This window comes from Diadema setosum, chromosome 22 (genome assembly GCF_964275005.1).
Source record: "Diadema setosum chromosome 22, eeDiaSeto1, whole genome shotgun sequence".
NCBI lineage: Eukaryota > Metazoa > Echinodermata > Echinoidea > Diadematoida > Diadematidae > Diadema > Diadema setosum.
The window spans coordinates 15706203-15719779 of NC_092706.1; the positions used below are offsets into that span (position 1 = coordinate 15706203).

The 13577-nt window shown below is 39.3% G+C and overlaps 1 protein-coding gene across 1 annotated transcript; it reads right to left on the reverse strand.

Moving 5' to 3' along the window:
• Positions 1 to 3705: 3705 nt before the first annotated feature.
• LOC140245160 (uncharacterized) lies at positions 3706 to 5166 on the reverse strand. Its single transcript, XM_072324758.1, has one exon. The coding sequence runs from the start codon at positions 5164 to 5166 to the stop codon at positions 3706 to 3708; it is 1461 nt and encodes a 486-aa protein (XP_072180859.1).
• Positions 5167 to 13577: the final 8411 nt, after the last annotated feature.

A 13577-nucleotide genomic window follows, 5' to 3' on the forward strand; every position in this document is an offset into this window, starting at 1 on the left:
TCTATACACCGACTGTCAACAAAGCTGTCCGCGTGAAAGGGTACAGCTGGAATGGTTCTGATTAAATTTTGGTATACTGCGGATCTGGATTGATGACAGTACAATGGTGTGGTACTCCGTCTCTCCTTGAACACTCAACGACGCATGGGGATCTGTTCTGAGAGGTGTGTGAAGATAGCGACCTACAGACAGTAATGTTACCATTGTGCATACCTCAGAACAGAAATAAGAGCGATGATGTATAATGGTGGCCTACCTGATGGAGTATAAACTCAGATGCAAGAAAAGGAATAATTAAAAGAGGTATTTTTTCCCCAGACTGTATTACATACATAAAGTTCCTTCAGTGGTCGACATGATACAGTTTAGAAATTTTCGGTTTGCATTGATTCGCTATCGATTTTAAAAGTATACATTCGTAAAGAAATAATATAACCATGTGTCCTATTGATTATTTCTCTATATCAAAAAATAAGAACAAGAAGCAAAGTCCTAATCTTGTCTTTTTTCTCTTGTTTGTTTACTTGCTAGTATGTTTGTCTATCTGTGCCCATAAACGATACCGAACAGAGCTACTATACACTGTTTTGACTAAATTGTAGCTTGAAATCTTAAGTTTGATATTTTTGTTTTAAACAATTTTCACTAATACACGTTTTACTGTCGCACTTTCCAGCCTCTCCCTCTCTCCCCTCTTATCACACGCGCGCCACGCACTTTTCATGCCTTCTTTGTTCGAATTTCATATTCACAAAGGAAACAAATACACAAAAACACAGAGTAGCACTAAGTTAGTATTCTACTCAATAATGCTGCTTGAAATATGCCCCCCAAAAATCATACTTATTTATACAATGAATTAAAAAAAAACAACTTCAACGATGTGTCAGTCAGCTGATTATCACCCAAATTCTGACCTAAACTCATTTCGCTCAAATATCAGTCAGGCACCATGGACGGTAATTAATGCCCTATATCATGATAATACCCCACATTATTCAAAGCAATATCCCTCGTGAAATATCATATTTCCAAATACAGTGTACCGTCAATACTGAAAGTGATGCAACAGGTTTTCATAAATTTTGGTCAAATGAGATACCTTTCTGATTCCAAATTCATTCACTGACTTTTAACATTATAATTCATCTATCAGTTTCCAACAAACCAATGAACGGAATTCCAAACTCTTTACCATCCCCCCCCCCCACACACACACATAAATTATACTCAGTCACATGCATACAAATAAGCAAACAAACACACTCTATAATTATCAACACATACATACTCGTATTATGATAATCACTTATACGTTCATCAAGGCATGAATATCATACACATCATTCTGTTGTTGTGAGTATATTATACACACAACCACACACATCCGCATACAATCATGTACGAACACAACACGTGTCATGTCTGCTCATGCAATATCTTCACTAATGCTATAAGCACACGTTATATGGCAAATAATTCTCTTACTTTTATTCACCATTCTTCACACTTGGCATCAAAAAAAAGTATAACATATATGCTTTGTCGAAAAATTAAATAAACTTTCAATTGAATTAAATTGAATTTTACTTTACTCATTTTCCTTTCTTCTCCACTCGCTTACCTTTGTCGATTCAGACAAGTTAGCCAAAAAAAAAAAAAAAAAAAAAAAAAGTTCCAGTATTACCGGAAAAAATGTGGTTGCCTGAGAAGGTTTTGGTAGAAATGACTGTTTTGTAGTTTTCTGGAATAATACACGAGAGCTAACACAAGGGAGGTTGGTATAGGAATAAGATTGTTTTATTGCATAAGAATGACTGTTTGGGGTAATGATGGCGTCGCCCGCCTCTTGTTATTTCGCTTGACATCACTAACTAGCTGAAAATAGCTAACTAACTACACATCATTCTGTACAGTGCTTCTTTCTTCTTCTTCTTCTTCTTCTCCTCCTCCTTCTCCCTCCCCTTCTTCTTCTTCTTTAGGACAAAAGAACAATCATATGAATTCATGAATATGTATGATTTTATTTGGAACGACAAAGCTTGAAAACATCCATAGCGCCCTCTAACGACCAAATCACGGCTTTTTGTATTTGGCTGGACTAAAGTAGCAGTCATAACAACCTTGTAATGTTGATGTCTTCGGGTTTACTTTTATATAACCCAAATGGAGTAATCAAGTTCAGTTATGCGATTGCATTCCTATCCATCTCTCTGTATGTATGTATATATATATATATATATATATATATATATATATATATATATATATATATATATATATATATATATATATCATATCATTATATGTCACTCTCTCTCCATTAGTCAGTTTTTTGTGCATACAAACCCTTTCACAGCAATGGACCTCTTCTCCAACCATGTCTCAATTCTTTTTGTACATGTAGCAATTCAAATATAATACAGTCAGTGCTTCATATTAACTCTAGTGCAAAAACAACTTTTCAGTGATGTTTAATCTAACGATCAAAATTGATAACAAAACACTTTTGTTTTCAAATGCTAATTAGTGCTAGAATGCTAGAACATAAGCTTAAGTTTTACCTTATGTTGATGATGGTGACAAAATATAACTGGAACAATGTTGAATGTTACCATTTGCAAAGAATAAACCATATCTATCTAATTACAAAAGTAATATTTCAACATTTCCAAAAACAGTTAATGATGCTGATAATGATATTGGAATGGTTCTATAGAAACGAGTACTTATGTCACAATACGTTTATGTGTCAAATATGCACAGAATCCCTTCCCACGATGTAGCTGAAGATTTTGGTAATGGTGATCTGATGATCGTATTGGACTTAAAACTCATCGTTTTTTTCTTTGCTACAAATTCATGTATGATGACGGATGCACCAATTTTCAAGACCAATGGTAAGCAACTGTAGGAAAAAATGCAAATCTTTCAGGGACCAATACAAAAACACCCTCACACTTAAATAATTACAGTTTCCCATTCCAAACGAGTTAAGGAGTCCCTTAAAGTGTTGTGTGCATGGCGGGGGGGGGGGGGACACTAGAACACTAAATATATTCACACACACGCACACACACACTCTCTCTCTCTCTTTATGATCATGATGCAGTTTATGTATATCCACGACTTGCCAACCACCCTTGAGATGCATTCTGTGACACAACCAAATCACTTAAAATAAGTTAATGATAATACATTATAATTGTAGCATATCAAGAGTAATATCAAATGTGTACCTGCGTAAGTTCACCTGTCGATTATCGGGTATCCTTTATGTGATATGTCGATATCGGTCGATATGTTGATATTCCTTGTGATATGTCGATATCGGGTATCGTATATAATTATATCGAATCCATTCAAACGAGCCTCTCTACGCGTGTACAGTAATAGTAAAATGGTCTTGTGAAATCCAGAAAGAATGTTCATTTTGTTTTCAATTTGTCAATACTTTAAAGGTTAAAACAGAGCAACATAATGGTGAAGATAACAGGTCCTTACGCCGCATAATCAGAGAAGTTTATGTATACATTATTTAAAGACGGCATTCTAACTTGACCAAGACCCTGTAAACGGAGCATTAAATTGCACGCAGTTGCAATTAGTATAGTACGTTTTACATTCTGCTGGTAATTATTGTGTTACAGTCTTATGATAAAACATTGCATCTCTTTCAACACGAGGCTGCTTGTCGGTGATGAGTCAGGCGACCTGCTCTTCGTCTGGCGCCATTTTCGCGCCTAATGTCGTGTCAGTTTCGGCACTGGGTGTTACGTTGCTCAGGTGTTTCTTTTCGTGCAGACGCATGTGCGCACTTTGGATGAAGGTGGCGTTGCAAAACCTGCAGTTGTATGGACGAACACGTGAATGAGTACGTTCATGAATGCGAAGATGACTGCTCTGCATAAACGCCTTGTCACATAGGTGACACTTGTAAGGTCGCAATCCCGTATGGATTCTCTCATGCATGTGAAGGTGACTGCTTTGCCGAAAGGATTTCGAACAGAAGCGGCAAGAGAAGGGGCGAACTTGTGTGTGAATCAATTCGTGTTGCCGCAAATGACTACTCTGGGTAAAGCGTTTCCCGCAAAGCGAACAGGCGTATGGACGGTCTTGATTGTGCAGACGCATGTGAACATGAAGATTGTCCAGCTTGGAAAACACCTTGCCGCAAAGACCGCACTTGTGGTCGAGTATCTGGACATTACTATTATGGGTGCGAGTATGTTTGTCCAGGCTAGAGAGTTCCCTGAAGACATCCCCGCACACAAGGCAGAGGTGGGCGGTCTTGTTACTCACCGGCTGCCCGGACACACCCATGCGATTCCTTGCGAAAGAATGCACATTATAATCCGGTCTTGGACCGACTGCCTGGATGCCTCTTCCTATAGACTCTAGATCTCCAGTGACGGACACCATACCACCTCGAGAATTGTGCCTCTTGACATGCTCCAACATTAGCCTTTCGCTGATGAACCCTTGGTGACACACCGGACATTCGTGAACTCCTCCCATCTGTTGATTTTGTCTCTGTCTCAAATTCTTCTCGTGGACTTCAACGTGACGCAGCAAAGCGTCAACATTCTCGAACGCTTCTCCGCACTCAATGCACGAAATATTCCCCATGTCCCTTGACCTTGTCCCTCCTTGGGTGTCCGAGGACTCTCCTTCTTCGGAGCCTTGGTAGACGTCGTCATATGTGTACTGGTCGGCCTCGTGTCCCTGAACATGCTTCAGCAACAAATCGATGTTTGCAAATGTCACACCACACTCCACACAACAGCAGTTTTCCTCCATCGTAGCTTTTTGCCTGTCGTCTGCGGAGAAATCACCTCCTCGAGCACTGCTACCCTTGGACTGATAGCAGAACACCTGAGGAGCAACACACTCCGTTATGGTCCCCACTGTCGAAGGTTTCGTTTCATGCTGTGAGGAATGTCCGTTCATTTTGTCCAAAGTGTCAGCCGGCGAAGAGTCATCTTCTTGAGCTATCTCGCACATCTCTTCAGCTCCGCCATCACAAGAGTTAGAGCTTTGGTCACGTGGTGATGAACTCTCTTCACAATTTCTTGAGGTAGTCATAGATTGGATGTCAGTCTCGTCACCAGCAGAAGACTCCAGTCCGCCTCCAAACCCACAACCCTCTTTACTAAGATCATCCATTGGTCCAAGTTTTCGTCAGTGCAGGTTGATGGTCGCCTCAGCTTTATATTACGATGATCTTTGTATTCAATATCTGAAAAAAAAAAAGAGACAAGCAATGACAACAATGATACTTTGTCCTCCACCATTTTTTAACCAGGAAAATAACCCGGGAAAGGAAACATTTTTGTATACCTTAGCTGTTAAGCGCTGAGCCACATTTTACGAATGGGTGCATCTAAACTGTTTAGTCAGTTCTTATTATATCATTATTAATAACTTTCAGTCACACACTGTCAAAAAGATTCCTTTCAATGATATACTTTATCGATCTAAGAACACGTGGTATTGTTCGTTATTCTAGAGGGTCTTTAATCCGAAAAAGAAATAAAGATCGTTACTCCGAAGGTTCGTTAATCCGAAGCACACAGTTCGGTATTCCAGATGTTCGTTAATTCGGACATTTTGTGGCGTTATTCTGAAGGTTCATAATTTCGAAAGTGGAATAAGGTTCGTAATTCCGAAGGCTCTTTCATTCAAAATGAAAAGAAAGGGGGATCTTTGATCCGAAAATGAGGAGGAGCATGCGTACGCACGAACCTTCGGATCAAATATACGAACGTCATTTCGTTTGGATTTTAACAATCTCTCGAATTAACAAACTCTTTTTTTTTTTCTTTTTCGGATAAATGAACCTTGGTAATAACGAGCCTTATTTCATTTTCAGATTAAAAACCTTCGGAATAACGAACTGTACATAACTGCGTATGTGCTTTGTTTGTTTGTTTGTTTGTGTGTGAGTGTGTGTGTGTGCTCACAACGTTATAAGAAACTGGTATGACATTGACCACGGACAATGTTCAGACTAGAAGTGTAAGTCACGTGGACTGCATTTTTTCGTCTAAGATATAATATGCATTAAACATGATGTATTCAAATTCCATTTATATCCAAATGACGATGAAAGATGACTTCATGATTAAGAAAGTGCCGTATGAATTACTTCCAATGCAGAAAACTTCACGATCCTATTGGATGTTCTTGAGTATCTCACTCAGGTCGAGTCATCAGCTCTTATAACGAAAAAAGCGAAAACGGTGATTTCACTCACCACCATTCTAATCTAACCAACATTATGTGTTGGAACTTCCAGTGGTTAACAGCTGAAAATGCACATGCTGACTGTATTCAAACCCAATTCCGTTGTACGTTTATATCGATTTCAATAATGTTATACATGTATCTCTCACTCAGTGCAAATACATGTAACTGCATAACACGCTAACGATAGAAATGGCATATAGTCTCACCAACACACACACCACGACAGGTGACAACCGTTCCCTTACCGTAGCGTATCCAGAATTAAATTAAAGGGAGGGAGGGGAGGAGGAGAAGGAGGAGGAGGGGGAGCTCGCGCGTCGTAGAAGTGCGAAATGACTGCGCATCCAGTCAAATTTGATACTGCTTATTTTTAACGATCATAGCCTTCGTGCATATACCTGCTAGGATACTTGAGTGGCAACTTGTACATCATAAACTTCACTGTGTTGCATGAAAATCTTATTTTGACTTATATACTTAAAACGCACTTGATGCCCTCGTGTAGATCATGCAGTCGACTCGCATTCAGTGGATTTGCATGGAGCACAGCCTTTGACAGCTATAGGGGACGTGTGAACAGAACCGGGGGAGGGGGCTAGGGGGTTGCAGCCCCACATTTTCTTTTTTGGCTCGTTAAGAAAAAAAGATACAACGTACGCCAATGGTTTGCAAAAGGTTCCGTTCTCCGATTCTTTTTCAAGCTGGTGAGGGATATACAATTGACCTTGACACCCAGCATCCTAGCAGCCCCGCAGCCCCTCCCGAAAAAAAACTTTCCGCGGCCTCTGTTTGGTGTGCCCCGCGCCCCATTTCAAATAATCAACTGCTGTAATTATGTAAGTAACCACGGCAAAAACAATCAGTTGACTATCATCTCAGCGGTTTCTATGGAATTTTAGGGCCCCCGCTAGGGCCCGAGTTTCATCTAATACCATCTCCCCTCCTCCCGGTATAGAATTGCTTCACTGAGCGTGTGTGTAGCAAAAACATCAGTAAGTTGTGCACTGTAACCGTATTATCACAATATACAATTGTAATATCTGACCTTTACACGCTTGCAACATAATTCCATGAAAGACGACTCTCTTTTTGTCGATGTAAAGAGTCTACTTTCGTGTTTTTACTCTGGTTTTGATAGCTGTTGAGAGCAAAATAATTGATTGAACCCAGCAGAAAGCTTTCTGAACGAAAGAAGACAGAACAGTTGAAATTAATATACTCACTCAAATGCGACCAACAGACTCGCGAATGGTAGAAGTTGTTCTCGAACTGCAAACAAAAGAGGGTAGCCGGAGAAGAAAGGTCATTAAATCCACTGAAAATGAACCCATAAGCTAGGAATTATTCCTGTCGGGCTCAAGATAGAATCAAGTTTCTCTTGGTAGATGACTGCCTTTTCGATCAACCTAAGTAACTCATAGATGAATATCGCGGTAGGTTATTTCAATCGTTACAAATCGCCGCATGTATACTTGATCGCGAATAAGACAAAATGCGATGGCTCTGGAATAAAGAAGAGGTCTGTTAATGTATTGAACGAGTAGCCCAACAGACTAACATTGCGAAATCATAATGTTGAGAACGACGTTAAACACACGTTGTGAGAACGAAGACTCGAGGCATAATGAGTTATACACACAACGCTGTGTGCACTGTACAATATACATAGCTTCTATGGTACTCTCGTACATTATACCACGACCGTAAACCGCGATTGGGTGATTTGACGACGGCGTCGGCTATTTATAGCCCCACAGATGATAGCGATGATAATGATGATGATAATAATGGCCTGACTCATTGGCCTACTCGGCGCCGTGCTGTCGGCAACCAAGCTCGCGAGGCCAGCCAGTGAGTTTCGCTCACTTAAAGGCGCTGTGACATGTAGTATTGGAAAAGGCAATTTTACTGAATATCTCTATATTATATCGACTAAATAAACCTTCGTGTCATTTTGTAATCCGATACTTAATGGAACGAGTTTTCTTAGGAGACGATATTATTATTGTATCACGCACTGGCGTTGCATTTCACTATTGTGTTGAACCAAGCTTGTATGTTTATAACGTTAATTTTAGACCGAAGAGAACCAAGCTATATCAAGAATTTAAATGCATTCAATTCTCCCTGTTGAGCAGTTTGTAATTCAAGTGACTATTTCGATTGGCTGATACGTGAGTCCGAAGTAATACATTATAGAAGGATAGTAAATTAAATATGTGTTCATAACAATCATTGTCTTTTGCAGACTTGTTATCTAATGTCACGTAGAACAGTCCGAGATACAGAGATGAGATAAAAATGTAGACATATTATTTGTCGGTCGAAGTCTACATTGATTGCACACCCACATCTTGAGCATTGATAATGTCGCGTAATGACATTAATTGGCTGGTATTGCTGTATGCTCTGCAATCGGAATCCACATAAATATAGCGCTGTTTGATAAGCCTACATTGATTTGATAAACGTTTATAATATAAACTCAGTATATATCTTCATTCCTTCGCTTTTCATGTCCGGCCTATCGTCTACGCAGTCATAATTATTTGTGCATGATGTAGAGTAGACTCTGACTGCACGAATAGTAAGGGAAATGACTATATAGATAACCGGGTGGCGACCTTTAAAAATAATGACGATGATGATGATGACTGTGCCATGTCGTTATGACGATCGCCTTGTCACGCGATGATTGATGATAATGGCGGAGGTTGCTAAGCAACTGCCTGATCGCCTGCTCCGACGCTACGATAATGGATCATTAGGTTTCGATCAGGGGGGTTCGAGGGGTAGGCAGCTCGCCGCACCGCCCGTTTAGAATCGAATGATTCGCGTCAGAGCTTAGAATGAACTTTGGGCAGTTTCCTCTGCAAGTGCTATACCAGAAGTCCGATTTGGAAGCAAGGCGTATAGTTAGTATTAGAATTACTAAGAGTGATTTACCTATAGCCTCCTCATGCCCGCACATTTTCTCTCTTTAAGGTTGCATTTGCTCGAAAGAAACAATGAGCGGTATATTACTTGACGCTTCCTACACGACTGGATGATAAGAAATCCAAGCAAGTGACCCTTTAACTCGTGTGAGATTCTCCGCACAATATTATTTAAGCAATGCGACTAGAAGAAATTCCTAAAACTAGCTTGGAAATGCTGTTATGCAGGAATCGTTTATACTGATGTCTACAGAAACAAAAAGCAGCTGCTGATGACGAAAAGTCGCACGAATCGACAGATATATACCTATAGAATTTAAGTGTAGGCCTATATAGGCGTCTCTGATTTTCTGTCGTATATTAAAAAAATATAAACTTATTGTACAAGTACGGTTAGAATATAGCTCAAAAACCCTTAATCACTTGCAATATCCCTTTTTTCTCTTCTATTTCAGTTATCCCTTTCTCTATCCCTCGTACAAGTTTTGTTATATTATAGTCCCAGCGCGAAATCCATTATTGTTCGTGTGAGCTAGAGGCTAAAGATATTCTTTTCTGCCATTATTGCTCCTTCATTTTCAATAAGAATTTTGCATTTTTAAAATACATTCCGAGGCCGTCATCCGAGTCAAGCACACTGCTTATTGCAATGGCTTATTGACCTTGGTCTCCTGCACTCACGTCTCGAAATATTGGATTTATTTCATGACTGATATACCTGTATGTCTATGTAATGAGTAAGTTATAGAATAATCACTTGTTTATTTTATTTTTGTCTTATTATACAAGTAGTTAAATTGTTGTTGATCCCTTACATTTACTCATTATTAGTACAACTAGTGGACAAACAGTTATTATAAAACAAAGTTAACTGAGCAGAATTTCAATCCACTTGCCAATAAAATTTATTGTTACTCACATGAAAGACGCATGCGATAACCCCGCCTTGTATGTAACGTGTCTGTTCGTAGCTATTTTTTTTTTTTTTTTTGGGCAATGTAGCAGTAAAACAGGGAAATGGGAAGAGTCTCTTCCCACTTCCCTGAGTAAAGTATGCTATTTGAGTATACATGTTATTTTCGCTGAATGACATCCGAGACTACCGACGTATGGTTACCATACGGCACTGATTATATCGGCTGAATGGCGCCCCCTTCTCACACAGTAAAAGTGATGTCGTGTGTGAAGTGAACGTCTAGTTCTACATCTACAGCCAATCGGAAAACATGCAAGGAAAGTACCCCCTTCTTTATATTTTTTTGAAGGGGGGGGGGGGGTGGGAGGTGCGCCAAGTAAAATTGCTCTCTCTCTCTCCCTCTCTCCCTCTCTCTCTCTCTCTCTCTCTCTGTCTCTCTTCCTCTTCTATCCTGATTTGTCCCTGAAAGAAAATTTCCTTCTGCTAATTTTGCTTCCCTCTGCCACGACCCGTATTTCAAAGGCACAAAGTTGGTAAATCTTTCAATACCGAAATTAATCCCTTTCCTATAATACTATGTCCGTAAAATATTTCCAACATGCAAAAATGACTTTTATCTATTCATGTATGCTTTGAGTTATACGCGTCTTATAATAACATAATATTGTGTTTTTAGACTTCTTTATTTTTCCCTGAAAGTAATTTTCTTTTACTTATATTCTCTTTAGCCCATAATACCTGAAAGACACAAAGTTGACACGTGCAAGGTAATGGGATATTTTTGCCCGCACTTGTGTGCCCGGCAGGAGCGGCGAAGACGGGACGCTCGCTCCCTTTTTGCCCCGCTAGAGAGTAGTCTGAAAAAAAAAATTAAACAAAAGAAAGAAAGAAATGTGCTTCTTGAGACCGAAGTGTACGTTCTGAGGGAATTAAATAATGACAGCTTTTCCCATTTCCTTTCATTAACAGCGATCATAAAAGAGGAACAATGATATAAGAGTAACCTTTCTCTGATACCCCCGCCCCTCTCTCTCTCAATCTCTCCCTCCTCCCCCCCCCCCCTCCTTTTCAGGACTATGTAAAGGGAGCCCCAAACGAAAATTAATGCTTGTTTATACAGTTTCACGCACTATTTCACACAAAGGCAAATGAAGGACTAAAAACGTCACTGTGTGCTCTTTAGAAAACGAGCAGATGTTTAAATTGTCCATTTTGTACCAATACTTACAATACACCATAATATTGTTGAATTAGTCAAAACCGGTCATTGGCGCACCGTATGAAGCAATTACACACTATTGGTTGTCTTGCATGACATTCTGCAATATTGTATTTGCGCTCACAAAGGCGAATGACGATGCTGCAAACATATCTATGCCATGCCACCTTTCCCTCTCCTGCCGTGATTTCGCCTATAGGGGCATGCAGCACTATTGAAAAATATAGTGTTCTGATGGGGCTTTTGTGTGAGAAGACGAAAGTGCAAGACTACGTTAACAATAATAATTGTCTTTATTATCCAAGGTAGCCTCTTCACTGTTGCCACTGCTCTACCAGAGGGCCCTGCCATTATCATTACTCTATATAGCGTTGCCAGGTACCCATTTATACACCTGGGTCGAGAGGGACATGGTGGGTAAAAAAATATATTGTCCAAGGACGTAAGCACTGGGCCGGAATCGAACTTGGGTCCTCCGATCGGGAGTTGGGAGTCGTATCCACTATACCACAACGCCCCCACGTTCACTTGCATCGAAAAACTAAATTGTTGTATCGTACAATCCTGACAACATTCACGTACATAAAAGTATGCAGATATCGATACAAATGTTTTTCACGCGACTTGGGGTTTTACTAGATTTACATTCAGCATTGCCAAGCTATCCAATTTAAAGTTTACTGTTAATCATTATACGAAATGTCATTTTGTCAGAATAATGTGACCCAATAGAGACATTGCTTGAAAGAAAAGTACAACTTTATGCCGATTTTTTATTTTTTATTTTTTATTTTTTAAACAGGGAATGGGAATAACAATGTTGCTTTTACCTAAGAAATTATCGCGATTTCGATACACAAATAATTAAACAATCTTTCTATACCGCTGGAGGGGGAATACCCAGTTGTGGAACACCATGGATTCCATGCCGTCTGTATACCACGCCCCCACCCTGCTCATACATTTATTTATTTATTTATTTTTCTATCGTTGTAGATTTCGAAACCAATCGCTTGTCAGGAAGAAGACAATTGAAATCGCAATAATCAACAATTCTTTGCACGGCTGTGATTAGCGAATCCTCCCCCTCCATAGAATGCTTAAAGCGATAAGAACGTCCTCCCCTCCCATCCGGTCTCTCTCTCTCTCTCTCTCTCTCTCTGTTTCAGATGTTCACATTACCCACAGGTATACTCAACTATGTTCAATTTAAAAGTTGAGTAGTTTGAATGTGCAAAGTATATACGTTTAACAAAATTAATGTTCAGATAATCCTTTATTTGACAAAGACACATGATGGCGAGACGATTTTCTCACCAGCGAGTGGGGTTTAGTGTTTAACGACAATCTGCAGCCTCTGTTGTATGTATTTAGGTAGCAACCATAGAGATAATACTAAAGAACATAATATCTCTATATGATAGCAACCTATGAGGGTCCATTAATAATGCTGGAAAATCGTTGTTTATAGAGTATTTCACGGGTACGTCTGTATTACTCAAATCGCTTTGATCGGGGATGCCCAACGCTTGTTGTAAGAACATGTACCATTTTCAAGAAAGGGTAAATGAGGGTCTTTAGATGGCAACTCTATTTCATTAAAACATTTTAAAAAATGCCTTGTAACACTCCATGATACATAATATAAATGCGATCCATTTTCAATAGTTTTGAAGCGATCAAAACGGTAATTATCTCACTGTCAAACTCACTCGTCATGTCACTCTGCAATAATTCTTCTTTTGTGCTCACAAGACAGGATGGGTTAGAGATGCAAAAAAGTAAATTTGCGGCCGTAAACATTGTGCTATCATTCTGATATGATCAATAATTAAAAATTTGGAAATTTGCGTTTAATCGTATACTTTTTCCTTTCTCTTAGTCATAATCAATGCATGCTTGGTACCATCAGATTGTCAGAAACATGTTTTAATTCTCTTTAATGATACCCTACTTGTTATGATTATGCCATTGTGAAAAGGGCAGTATCAAGTCTAACTGAACATTTATTTTGAAAAATGAACACCAGTGATCAAGAGTCAATAAACAGCATGTTCTTAGTCTGGATTTATGTTTTATGTTTTCAGCTGGTCAGCAATGAATGCTATTTTGAATATAGAATCCTGAATTTAACATACACTGTACATGTAAGATTATAGTGCTGCCATGCCAGGCAATGTTGATAGCTTATTTTGTATTTGGTTGTTCATCACCCACCACGCGTAGGCAATGTTCAAAAGGCCAGCACCACAGGGCA